Below are 13499 nucleotides of genomic sequence, written 5' to 3'. Positions count from 1 at the left end.
ATTGCTGTAGCATCTGTCCTTTTTTGTGGAGATCTGCAATGACCACTTGCCTCAGCAAGACGCCTTTGACCACTATTCTGAGTGAGCAAGGCTTCACTTCTTTGTTCCATCTTTATAGGAAGCAGCCATTTCAAAGCGTTCATCTACATTTATTTGAATACCACACACACACACACACACACACCATGAATTCTGCATGAATTTAAAATGTCTGCTTTAAACATTAATGCTCACGGGCAAAGGGCTTTTTACTCGAGACTTCAATTTCTTTCCCCCATCCACGACTCCAGGGAACCTACAGCAAATAAATGTCTTGGTTTGAATTATCCTCAGGGACTGTGTAGCCAGTGGCAACCACATGGTTGTGAGGAGGCAAAACCACTTTCTGTGAAATATGAGATAAAACACAGAGGAGTTGAGTGCTTTTGGATTTGTTTATTTCTGTCTTTCCATTTTCCTGTCTTTGCAGTTGTGAAACGACTGGCACCGATATTTGAAAACGGAGCTTTCACTTTCCTCATTAATTATAAAATATCAATGTTGTTTCCTCTGATCATTTTCCCCTCTTGTTCTTTGGCTTTTTCTTCTTTATTGATGTCCTTGACCCTTCACCCTGAAGTTAAAAAAAAAATTTGAGTGCATTGTTCAATAATAAAACCGTCTGAAAGACTCAGAACGTTGCAGCCAGTTCCAAAGGGACACAGACACCCAATGGGAGAAGGTTCACGAGGATGATCTCCGATCGAGAGGCAAGTTGGGATTCTCTGGAGGTGAGAAGAATGGGAGGTGATCACATTGAAACATCAGATTCTTAAGGGGCTTGATAGGGTCAATGCCGAGAGGATGTTTCCCCTCATGGGTGAGTCTAGGAGCAGAGGGTACAGTCTCAGAATGAAGGGGCACCAATTTCAGACAGAGATGAGGAGGAATTTCTTCTCTCTGAGGGTTGGGGGTCTTTGGAACTCCTTGCCCCAGAGAGCTGTGGGGGCAGAGTCCTTGTGTATATTTAAGGCTGAGACTGATAGATTCTAGATCAGTCGGGGAATCAAAAGATTACGGGGAAAGGGCAGAAAAGAATGTCGGATCAGCCACGATCCTATTGAATGGGTGAGCAGGCACAAGGGGCCGAATGGCCTACACCTGTTCCTATTTATTATTGAGTTACGGCCAAACTGCAGCAGATGCAGCTCGATGTTGATATGTATAGTCTCAAGAAAAATAGACTGTAGCAATTTCAAATTGGCATGGAGAAGGTAGGTTCTGTGGAGAAAATTAGCACCCTCATACAGAAATTATTTTAAAAAGCCAGAACAAAAGCCCAAACTTGAATTAAGCAAAATGTGTAAAGAATTTCTTTAAAGCCCCCCCCCCTCCCAAGACACCCACGCAAGCACAGTATCGTTCTCTATGGTGGGCTCTGCACATCAGGAATTGGCCCAATGGTCAGAACAGCTGCAAAATATTTGTTCATGGGATCTGGGTGTCACTGGCCAGGTCAGCATTTATTGCCCATCCAAATTGCCCAGAGGTGAGTTGAAACTCAATGACATTGCTATGGGTCTGGAGTCATGTGTAGGCCAGACCCAAGTAAGGGACAGCTGATTTCCTTCCCTAAAGGGAAATCCTTATCCAAGGACTGCATGAAGACTTGGCATTCACCATTTGAAAGTGTTTAATTAGTAGATTACAATTTTTTTTCATTCTTCTTTTTAAATCACTCAGTACTGTGTTGGTCTACCTGTATGTGTGTGAAAAAAGATACTCATTAGCTTAGCTTGTTGCTTAGCTTTGTTCATCTAAAGTTACAGTATTAATAATAAATTGTTAATTTTTGTTTAAGTTATAAACTTTGTGTGTAAGATCTGTCATTTGTAGAGTTTGGTTAGGAACAACGAATATTTTGATTTCACTGCGTTGCAAATCCAGTGATAGTTTGGCTGATTTGGTTTCACTTACTGTCACTGATTGTAACAAATCTATATTAGATCAGGATCTTGTAGGCCTTTCTAAAAGTGCTCACCATTGCTCTTCCATCTTCTCTAAATACTTTCATAATTTTAAACAGAAAGCCCAGCACTCCCCCTCAGTCCCCCTAGTCACTCCTCATTTCTCGGGGGAAGGCACCCGGTCTGTTCAATCTTTCCTCAGTGTTAACACCTTCCTTTTATCCTTCTGTCAGCTGTACCCATCACTGCAGTCTGAGCTATTATGCATTGTGTCTTTGGTCTTACTGCAAGCTCGGCGTAACCTTCATCAACAAGGATATTTCTGGCACAGTTATTGATGTGCTTGAAGCGATCAGGGCCCAGTAAGATTCCTCCGTACCACCGCGAAACAACCACCAGCACGTTACGTGCATCCAAAATCTGTTGAAGTAAAACGTTATGTAAGGAAAGGTCGCATTTAATCTTTACTAATAATCGCAGAGATGTAAATGAAAGACAAGATCAGTTGATTGAAATCTCACTTTAAGAGGCTCCATAAATCACAGACTGGATACCATTTGGAGTCCTCTGTCTAAATCTGACCACAGTCGAGAATCTCCCACCCACAGCCTCTAACCTCATCGTCTGCGCACCCAGCACCGTCTAATTCTACCTCCCAGTGAAGATTCAAAACTCCTCACTTTCTCCTAATTCTGAAAACAGCCCATTATAGAAAGGACACAATTCCCTGAAAAGGATGCAGGGAACAATTACTCAAACATTCTTCATTCTTTCTGTAAAAGTTGATCATTACTTCCTTAATTTTGTATGTATCTACTTTTTAAAAAATGTATCCTTTCATGGAATAAGGGTATCCTTGCTTTGGCAGACTGTGGCTAGTGGGTACCACAAGGATCAGGACTTCAGCCCCAGCTGATCGCAATATAGATCAATGACCTGGACACGGGGACCGAATGAAACATTTCCAAGGTTGTGAGGACGCAAAGCTAAGTGGGGAATGTGTACAATGAGGAAGTACAAAGCAGCTTCAAGAGGATTTCCACAGACTGAGCGAGTCGGCAAAAACACAGCAGATGTGTGTCAAAATTATGGAACTCATTCCCCAATAGGATTATGGGTCTACCCACACAAAATGGGTGGCAGTCATTCAAGAAGGCAAAGTACTCACACTCGACCTCTGGACCAGGAGATCAGAGTTCAAGTCTTACTGGCTCCAGTAACATCTCTGAACAGGCCAATTAGAAAATAACAGCAGGCAGCTCAACCTTCTCAAGGGACAATTAGGGAAGGGATAATAAATTATTTTTTAAAAAAGGCAGACAAATATGAGATACAGTCAGGATTAGAGTGATGCTGGAAAAGCACAGCAGGTCAGGCAGCATCCAAGCAGCAGGAAAATCGACGTTTTGGGCAAAAGCCCTTCATCAGGAATACTGAGATACAGTCAGTTCTTCTATAACACAATGGTTGCGTTCTTGGGCAACCCCATGTGATAGAAAAATCACAATTTACCAACAGCGCTTAAAGTGTTAGTGATGTAGTTGCACTCCAGCCAACATACGTTTAAAAAGTTTGTGCTGTAGGAACAGCGTCCCCAATTTGTCAATTGCATTACAGTGAATTTGTGTTGACGAAACGTACATGATAACAGAACGACTTGTATCCACTTTGGTAGAAGTAACAGAAATAATTTGCTTTCTCCAATTCACTCAAAGGATATGGGCATCGCCAAGACCAGCAATCAATGCCCATCCCTAATTGCCCAAAGGGTGGGTATTTATTACAATCAAGATGACTGCCATTTGACTAGTACTTTATTCAACTACTGGTTTATTTTATTATATCACAGTCGGATTTGAACTCATGTCCTCAAGAGCGAAGGCTCTGGCTTCCTACAGCAGTGACACCACGACCGACACCATCAGCCCCCGATAAAGCTCAGAAATGCTCAGTTACCTGCAGTAAATGCAGAAGACGACCACCAGCTGCAGTTTCTCCATCATCTTCACAATCTTGCAGGAATGTCTGTTTGTCCTCGCAATGTATCCTACACAATTAATCCCCACACTTTAGTCATTATTCCAATGAACACTCCCACAATTACAGATCAAAATACACACGTCTATGCTGCTATCACTTAAAATGTATAGCATCGGCAATAGCAAATTAATTTTTTACAATTATAATCTTTGACACTGGTGTCACATCAAGCATACCTGAGGGTGTCTCAATTTTAAAAATAAAATCTAAAGCAGGCATGCCCTTTTTAACATGAGTTTTTAACATGTTAATCCTTACCATTGCTGCCAAGCGTCACCTGACATTTAGAATGCCAGTCAGCCGAGTTTCTGGAAGCTTCCAAATGTGGTTTACGATGGAAATGTAATCTGGACAACTTCCCTGTGGCAAGTCATGCCTGCCACAGACACGACGTAACACAAAACAACAAGTCCTCAAGATTCTCTGCTTATTCTTTCATGGGATGTGGGTATCCACACAAGAATGATATTTGCTGTCCAACCCTAATTGCCATCTGACATAGTGGCTTGCGGGGGGCACTCAAGAGTCAACCACATTGCTGAGGGTCAGGAGTCATGTGGAGGCCAGACGAGGTAAGGATGACAGATTTCCTTTCCTGAAGGACATTGGTGAACCAGATGGGTTTCCAATCATTATTGATAATGGTTACATGGTTACTTTAGTCTCGCATTGAATTCCAGATTGTTTGCCAAATTAAAATGCCACCATCGGCCGCAATAGGATTTAAACGCATTTCTCCAGAACATCGACCTGCAGTTCTGGATTGCTAGACAAGTGACATTACTACCATTACGTCACCGCCTCCCCTCTTTACACATTTGCCAGGGGTGAACAAAAACAAAACTTTTCCAGGACAAACCTGGGCAATTTTCCACATTGTCGGGTAGATGTCAGTGCTGTAACTGCACTGGAAGAGCTTAACGCGGGGAGCAGCAAGTTCGGGAGCACACGTCTTCAGTATGTTGTCAGCCACAATAAATAAAAACATAAACAGCTAGAGAAACTCAACAGGTATGGCAGCATTGGTGGAGAGAGAGAGACCTAATTAATATTTTGAATCTGGTATAACTCCTCATCACACTACCGTCAATGCAGTAACAGTTGCCTTTAGCCGATATCACGTCGAGTGAATCGAATTAGCCGAAGACTGGCACCAGGATCTCTGGAGGCAGCCGAGATGGATCATCTGCTCGGCACTTCTGGCTGAAGATCATTGGGAATGCCTCAGGCTTGTATTGTGCACTGATGTGCAATTGAGGATGGCGATAGTTGTGGAATCCCCTGGCTGAGTAGGCGATATGCCGGGCCGTGAGGTTACAGATTGTTCTGGAGGTACAATTCTGCTGCTGTTGGTGGTCTACAGTGCCTCATGGATGTCCAGTCTTGAGTTGCTAGATCTGTTTGGAGTCTGTCCCATTTAGCATGGTGATGGTGCCTCACCACACGATGGAGGGTATTCTCAATGTGAAGGTGGGATTTTGTCTCCACAAGGACAGTGCGGTCGACACTCTTACCAATATTTTCATGGATGCATCTGCAGCCAGCAGACTGGTAAAGATGAGGTCAAGTATGTTTTTCCCTCTTGTTGATTCCCTCATCACCTGCCACAAACCCAATATAACAGCTAATAATTGACAGTGGTTTCATGGTCTCTGCTGGACTGCTAATTGCAGATTCATTAACTTAATGTAAATTCCACCACCAGCTGTGTGGGTGTGGGACCCTTGTGTTCAGAGTAGTCCATATACAGTCAGAGTCACACAGCCTGGAAACAGACTGTTCGGTCCAACAGTCTATGCTGACCAAAGTCCCAAACTGTACTAGTCTCACCTAGCTAACATTTGTGTGCTGGGTTATGTTACAGTGCTCCAATGAAGCTCAACCCAATCGTGAGGAACAACACCTCGTTTGCTGCTGAGCCACTTTGATATGATGTGGTTTATTATTGTCGCATGTACTGAGAAACAGTAAAAAGTATTGCATTGTGTGCTAACCAGACAAATTATACCTTACACAAATACATCAGGGTAACAGATCAGAATGCAGAACCTAGTGTTAACCTTCCAGCCTCGAACATTAAATTCCAGAACTTCAGAGCACGAACTCCGGCCTTTTATTCTTACAGTCCCCACCCTCCCTGGCTGGCACAGCAGACCCATTTTCTCCTTATTACACCAAACATTGACACCTATTCCACATCTCAATAATTTCTTTATCATCCTTGTCACTGGTTTTGTCTTTTTCTCTGGGTACCCTCGCCCTTTGTCAAGAGAATAAAATCCACCCTTTTCCAGCTCCTTTCAATTACAAAGTAGAGTCATAATGGACCCAAAACATTAACTCTGTTCCTTTCCCTCCACAGGCACTGCCACATCTGCAGGGTTTCTCCAGCATTTTCTCTTTTTATTTCAGATCTCCACCATCCAGTGTATTTTGTTTTGACACTACACAGCATTACCCGGGCCTCTCGATTCCAGCTCAGTGACAAGTTGTTTTTTTCAGTGATACATTTCTTATTCAATTTTGACCATCATTCAAATGTTACAAAATTCCTGACGTGCCTGAACCAATTGGCCTTTGCTGTACCTGTAAGCATAGATGTTGTGTGTGGCATTGGCAATCTTTTTGTTCTGATAAAGTTCCTGTAGAAGCAGTTTCACCTAAAGAGGAGACAAAGCAGACAAACATCTAAACCTCTGAGTTCTGCAGTAGGTTTGTAGCATCTGCAGGACTAAAATTAAATTCAAAATAATGGATACCCTTCACTCTACAATCCCAAGTATTTTTACTGGCTGCGAATTTGGATCAGAGTGTGGAAAAGGAAAGTATTAGCATTTCCATATTCTCCTGTGTGTGAGGAATGGGGAAGAGATGCCAAATGACTCCTGTGTTGTCACACTTGTAGCTCACTGCAATATCAAAGCCAGCAGCAATAACAGAGCAATTTCACTCTCACCTTTAGCAGGGGAGGCCTCCGAACAGACCATCCTGAACAAACTTGGCATTGGGGCAGAAACGGCTCAGTGTGGCTCTCACTCTGATCACACCACACCATGTTCACAGGGAGACACATCCAGGACAATCACCTCAAACAGAACGCCATTTCATTGACCTCAAAGACTGAAGAAACATTCCACATGGTGGGGCCGCTGGTGAGTGCTGGTCCAACGTGATTGCCCAATAACATTCATACCGCTGTCTCACAATGGGCTGAGTTAATTTAAACCGCGGGTCAACAACTCAGTTTGAGACATCAAATGGAGTGAAGTAGGATTGTGTTTTAGTATCAGCCCTCTTTAACCCGTTCTTCACTTATGATCTTCACTGTGCTGATGAGGATCATGAAGGAGGAGTACATCTCTGATACGGTCTTGATGGCTCACTCTTTGACTTGTGGCAGCTCAGTGTATAAGCTGTGTGGAGCAAACTGAATCAGTTGGAGACTAGAATATGAGAGTTGAGGACCTCACTGCAAGTCACCCTGCATTGTAGCTTTGTAAAATTGTGTGCTGGTCCACCGTTATTTACGACTGGATGTGACAGGAATACAGGGCATGTAGGATTGGTCAGCTGTACGACTTTTAGCCCTGACAATCTGCTGTTTAGCACACAAGTCATCCTGTTTAGTGACTTCACCAGGCTGACACATCTAGTTCCTCCTGTTGCAATACCCTGGTGGATATTTTCTAATCAACCCATTCAGAGATGGAGCAGAGGGGGACATGAACCCAGGCCTCTCAGTCCAGAGGAAGGGACACTACCACTGCACCACATGAGCCATCTAGGGTAAAGATTTCACAGATATTTTCTAACCGCTCTGGTCAGAGATATTGCGGCTCAACCTCTGCAGGAGGTGGGGCTTGGACCTGGATCCTTTCTTCTGAATGTCTCCTTTAGCCAGAGCTGGGCCCCAGCTTGATGGTAATGGCAGAGTAGAGGATACTCCAGGTCATGACAATACAGGCTGTGTTGGAGCTTGAATCTGCTATTGGTAAGGGCCCACCATGCCTCAAGGGCACCCAGTTCAGAAAAACCATTGCTAGTGATTCGATGGATATGAATGGGACTGGGGGGAGCAGCACCCCCAGCTGGAATGACAGCATTGCTGGGAGTGCCAGGGTGTGTGTGCGTGGGTGGGGAGGAGGTTAGAGTGGTCACCTGTGTACAAACCTAGGAGGATGAGGAGGACAGGTCACTTTTGTCACAGTCCTAGATATCATTTGTGAACTCAATGAGAATCAAGAAACAGTGAAAATCTGATTTATGATTTAGCAAAATGAAGTTTGAGGGGAGTCAGATGTGAAAGGCTTGTGATGAGTATGACAGTTTCTGCAAAGAAAAATCTTTAAATATGTTCCACGTTGGCTGCTTTCCCATTGCTAAAACACATTCAAAGAATTGTGCAATTGTGCTAATAGGTGCCGAGAGCAGGGGGAGCCTTTCATATCCAAGGGAGGAAATGGTATCCAATTGCCAAACCAATCTCTTGTGGATCAGTGATCCCCAACCCCTCAGCTTCTCTCCTGCCTGATGTGTCACACTCGATAGTCTCATTAAACCGTGAAGCTTTCCTGCCCACATATATTTGTGTCATTCATGTCTCAAGTCATCAGAATTGAGCCATAGCCAAACTAAACTAAATAATTCACATTGCAACTGCTTACAGGAAATAGCTTGCCCATGGAGGAATAGTGAAGACTAACTCAGAATTAAGAACAGTTAAGAAATGCCTTGTTGCAGAGGGTCAGGAAGTTGAAAATTAAATGCCCTTTTTAGTGGGATGAATGCACACTGACAAAAAAAATCCTCTCTATAATTTATGACCTTTAATTTTTAAAAGTCCATTCATGGTTGTGGGTGGCACTGGCTGAGCCTGTACTTATTCCCTCGCCCCTAGTTGCCCCTTGAGAAGGTGGGGCTGAGCTGCCTTCTTGAACTGCTGCAGTCCATGTGCTGTAGGTAGACCCACAATGCCCTTAGGGAGGGAATTCCAGGATTCTGACCCAGTGACACTGAAGGAACGGCGATATATTTCCAGGTCAGAATGATGAGTAGTTTTGAGGGGAACTTGCAAGGGGTGGTGTTCCATGTATTTGCTGCCCTTGTCCTTCTAGATGGAAGTGGTTGTGGGTTTGGAAGGTGCTGTCTGAGGATCTTTGGTGAATTTCTGCAGTGCATTTTGTAGATAGTACATACTGCTGCTACTGAACATTGGCGGTGGAGGGAGTGAATGTTTGTGGGTGTGGTGCCAATCAAGTGGGCTGTTTTGTCCAGAATGGTGTCAAGTATCTTGAGTGTTGTTGGAGCTGCACTCATCCAGGCAACTGGGGAGTATTCCATCACACTGACTTGTGCCTTGTAGATGGTAGACAGGTTTTGGGGAGTCAGTCCGTGAGTTACTCGCTGCAGTATTTATAGCCTCTGACTTGCTCTTGTTGCTACTGTTTATGTGGCAAGTCCAGTCCTTGGGGAACCCCCCCCACCCAAGGATACTGATAAGGAATAAATCTACAACCTCTTGTTGTTCCTGTTACAAGCAAAAACAGTTACTCCCTCTGTACTCTGACCAGCCCACTCACAATTTTGAAAAAACCTCTATCCAATTTCCTCTCAGCCTTCTTCTCTGAAAGGTGAAAGTCTCAAGTTCTTCCATGTATCTTCATCGCTGAGATTTCTCATCCCTGAAGATATTCTTGTAAGCTGCTTTTGCACTCTCTCTAATGCAGTCACCTCTTTCCCATAATGTGGCACCCACAGCTGTACACAATACTCTGGATGAGACCTTACTCATATCTTGTACAAGTTTAACAGGCCCCTACTAATAACGACAAGGATACTGTATGTTTTATTTACTGCTCTCTGCCACATTCAATGATCTGTGCACAAAAATATTCAAGAGCACCCTGCTGCTGCACCCCCTTTTAGACTGAAAGGCAAAGTTGGGGTACAATGTTCTTCTTACCAAAGTGTATCACCTGACACTTCACTACATTGACCCTCACCTGCTACCTGTCCACCCATTCCACCAACTTGTAAATGTCCTTTTGAACTTCCATCTTCACAGTTTATAATTCTTCCACATTTCAGGGGCTCCATTTTGAATGATAACTGGGTCATTAGGTGTATTCAAAGCAAAGACAGGCAGATTTTTCATTAGTATGTATCAAGGATTAAAGGGAAAAGGTAGGAAGGTGGAGTTGAGGATTATCAGACCAGCCATGGTCTTATTGAATAGTAGAGCAGACTTAAGGGGCTGAATGGCCTGCTTCTGCTACTTATATCTTTTGGTTTTGTTGTCAGTGGTGACCATGACAACCATAATTGATTCTTGTAAAAACTCATAGGGGTCATTATGTCCTTTAGGGAATGAAATCTCCCATGCTTACCTAGTCTGGCCTGCATGGGTGTCCAAGTCCAGAGCAATTACTGTTAACTGCCCCCTGAAAAGGCCGAGCAAGCCAACCTGCTGAAGGACCATCAGGGATGGACAACCAGTGATGGTCTTGCCAGCGATAGTCACATCCCACAAAAGAATAAGGAAAACAGTTAGAGAAGGCAACTTAAACGTTGGCCTTTATTACAAGAGATGGTGATTAGATGTACAAATGAGTTACTACATCCGTAGAGGACAGCAGTGAGACTGTTCATAGAAGGTTCTCCAGGATGATTCCCAGGGAGAAAGGGTTTGCGTTGGGAGAAAACATTGAGAAGGTTGGACCAATACCATTGAAGCTGAGAAGAACGAGTACTGGTCTGACTGAAATAGAAGATTGAGTGGGCAAGACAAATTGGATGCTGGGAGGATTCATCCTCTCGGGAGGGAGCTGGGGCTTTGGAACTGGGAAATTTTAAACCTTTTCCCATTTAAGATTGAGATGAGGAAAAATTTCTTCCCTCAAAGCTTGGGAATTCTCTTCTCCAGAGGCTGGGTCATTGAGTTTGACAGATGTTTGACGACAAAGACATCAAGGGTATTGGCGAAGGAGAGCAAGAAAGTGGAGAAGGTTCAAATGGGCTGAATGGCCTCCTCTTGCTCCTGTTTCTTACAATGTGATAGATTTTACCCCTAAAGGCAATTATTTTCTTTTGCTCAATTCCAAAACCTATTCTCAAAAGGTCTCTTCATACCTGCTGCCTCAGGATCTCTCCAGTACATACTTCAGGGGCAGCACAGTGACTCAGTGGTTAGCGCTTCTGCCCCACAGCACCAGGGACCTGGCCACTCAACCCTTGGGTGACTGTCTGTAGAGCTTGCACATATTGCCCATGTCTATGTGAGTTTTTTCCAGGTGCTCCAGTTTCCTCCCACAGTCCAAGGATGTGCAGGTTAAATGGGTGGCCATGCTAAACTGCCCAGAGTGTCCAGGGATATGCAAGCTAGGTGGGTTAGCCATAGGAAATGCAGGTTACAAGGATGGGGGTGGGGTCTGTGTGGGTTTGATGGGCTGAATGGCCTTCTTCCACACTGTAGGGATTCTCTGGAATATTGCTACAATCTCTTCCCAAACTTTGGAATTTATCATTCGGCCATACAAATTAATTGGCAACTTTCAAAAAGGGACCATGACCAATAATTGATGGAGAAGAGAGAGAGCAAGAGAAGGGCTAACCTGGCTGCACTTTGAAAGAGCTAGCATCAAATGGACAGGGGGAAGGATCACTGTTCCCAAGACTGCCTGTTGTTTCAACTTGCAAAAATCCACATAAAAAGTATAAACAAATTTGCTAGGCCCATCTACAAATAAGCAAATTTGCAAAATAAATTTGTTTTTGCTTTTCTATAAATCAACAATTAATGCAAATAAATGAACCTGAATACTTAATGATATCTTTTTTCTGGTCAGCACTTAATTCTGGGAGATAAGCAGACTTTTCATTAGGCCCATAATTGGCTGTATTCACTCCCTTACTTTGTGGTGCATTTTGCTACAACTTCATAAATTATACAAAGGCTGCAACTCTAAATGGACATCAAAGTATTCATGAAGCATCAAATCAGCCTTAATCAAGTCTTTTCTCCTTTGATTTCAAAAGCCTAATTTGATATCTTACCATCATTATATATTAACGTAGGGGCGAGGATAAAAATGCCAAGTTAATGTAGTATGGGTTATAGTTTGCGAAGAGAAATTAAAATCTCTTTTCAAATCAAAAAGTTCTTAAAGAGCTCATAAAATTTCAATTAAATTCTCTTTGGAGATGTGTTTTTTATATAAACAAAGGCCTTCCTCATCATTATAAACATTTTCTTTTTCCAATCAGCCCTTAACTCATTATCAAACTCATCAGTGATATATTTATTCTACTGATAAAATGATTTTGATGAGGTTGTTAAAACTTCAAATGGCCAAGTAACCGAGGGAGCCTTCCCAGATCGCAGAATATCAAGAGTGCAACAGGAGGCCGTTTAGCCCATCATGTCTGTGCTGGCTCTTGGAGAGAGCAGCCTGATTAATCCCAATCCCTTCTGCTCTCTTCCCATATCTCAGCAAATTCCATCCATTTCTCCAATTCCCTTTTGGAAGTTCCTATCAAGGCTGCTCCCACTGTCCTTTCAGGCATCATGTTCCAGATCATAACACACTGCATTAATTAGATTCTCCTCTACTGGGATCCTGAAGGGACATTGAGGTAAAGAGGCACGTTGTTGAAGCTTTCATCAGCACCAAATCACAAGAACACCAAATCTCAAAGGGAACATCAATTTATACTGCATGAGAAAACAGACGTTGATTGGCAGAGCCATCATTATGAAAAATGCACCAGGGAATAGTCGAACCCAAGCTTTTGTTTATTCAAACAGATTGCAATCTCTGGACATGTTGTTATTGTATGCAGGGGGTAAGGCCCTGTATAGAACTGTAGATGTAACTTTCATCAAGAATAAGCATTGAAATTGGACTGATAATCTTAAATCTATTGTTAATGTAATTCTTAGCATAATCAGGATTGTTTCGTAAGTGCTGCCCAATCGTGGAATTGCACCTAATGTTTGGAGTCTCACAAGCACCCATTGGTTAATGTGGTCAATACCTGTGCGGAAATAAGCAAGTGGCAATCCTCCTGCCCAGTTAGTACAGCACAGGGAAGACATATCTGATGCTTCCTGTATTACAGCAAAACATTGGACGAGTAAATTTACTCACTCAGTAACTATGTGGTTTAGATGTCAGGTGTTTATGGAGTGGTAGGCTTGATGGGCCAAAGGGCCATTTCCTGTGGTGTAGACCTCTATGGTCTTAGGAAAGATTAAGGAAGAATGGGACTGATTGTTGTCGGCAGAGAGCTAACACAAGCACATTGGCCCGAGTGTCTCCCCATGTTGTAAGATTCGATGATTAGTTAGTACCTTAACTTCCACATTCAAATACACACAACTCGCTAGCACACCACATACAGCACTGTAAGAGGAGGATGAGCTTTAAACAAATGCAAAAACTCCCCAGTCTCTTGTGAGACAAAGGACAAAACTCCATAATCTGGAGCATCAGAGATGCTGGGCCTGAGATTTCC

General features: G+C 43.2%; 1 protein-coding gene across 1 annotated transcript in view; it reads right to left on the bottom strand.

Moving 5' to 3' along the window:
- Positions 1-420: 420 nt before the first annotated feature.
- The window catches only part of impact (impact RWD domain protein), a 24800-nt gene continuing 11721 nt past the window's right edge, over positions 421-13499 (bottom strand). Inside the window, exons 5-9 of the mRNA XM_043687527.1 lie at positions 13336-13387; positions 6573-6646; positions 3903-3993; positions 2232-2366; positions 421-613 (exon numbers count right to left, since the gene is read on the bottom strand). Of these exons, the coding sequence (XP_043543462.1) occupies positions 554-613; positions 2232-2366; positions 3903-3993; positions 6573-6646; positions 13336-13387 (412 nt within the window). The 3' untranslated portion in view covers positions 421-553. The remainder of the gene's footprint in view (positions 614-2231; positions 2367-3902; positions 3994-6572; positions 6647-13335; positions 13388-13499) is intronic.

The sequence above is a fragment of the Chiloscyllium plagiosum genome, chromosome 4 (genome assembly GCF_004010195.1).
Source record: "Chiloscyllium plagiosum isolate BGI_BamShark_2017 chromosome 4, ASM401019v2, whole genome shotgun sequence".
In the NCBI taxonomy this organism is placed as follows: Eukaryota; Metazoa; Chordata; class Chondrichthyes; order Orectolobiformes; family Hemiscylliidae; genus Chiloscyllium; species Chiloscyllium plagiosum.
Note: the sequence above shows the minus strand (reverse complement) of the source record. Positions and strands in the feature narration are given on the sequence as shown.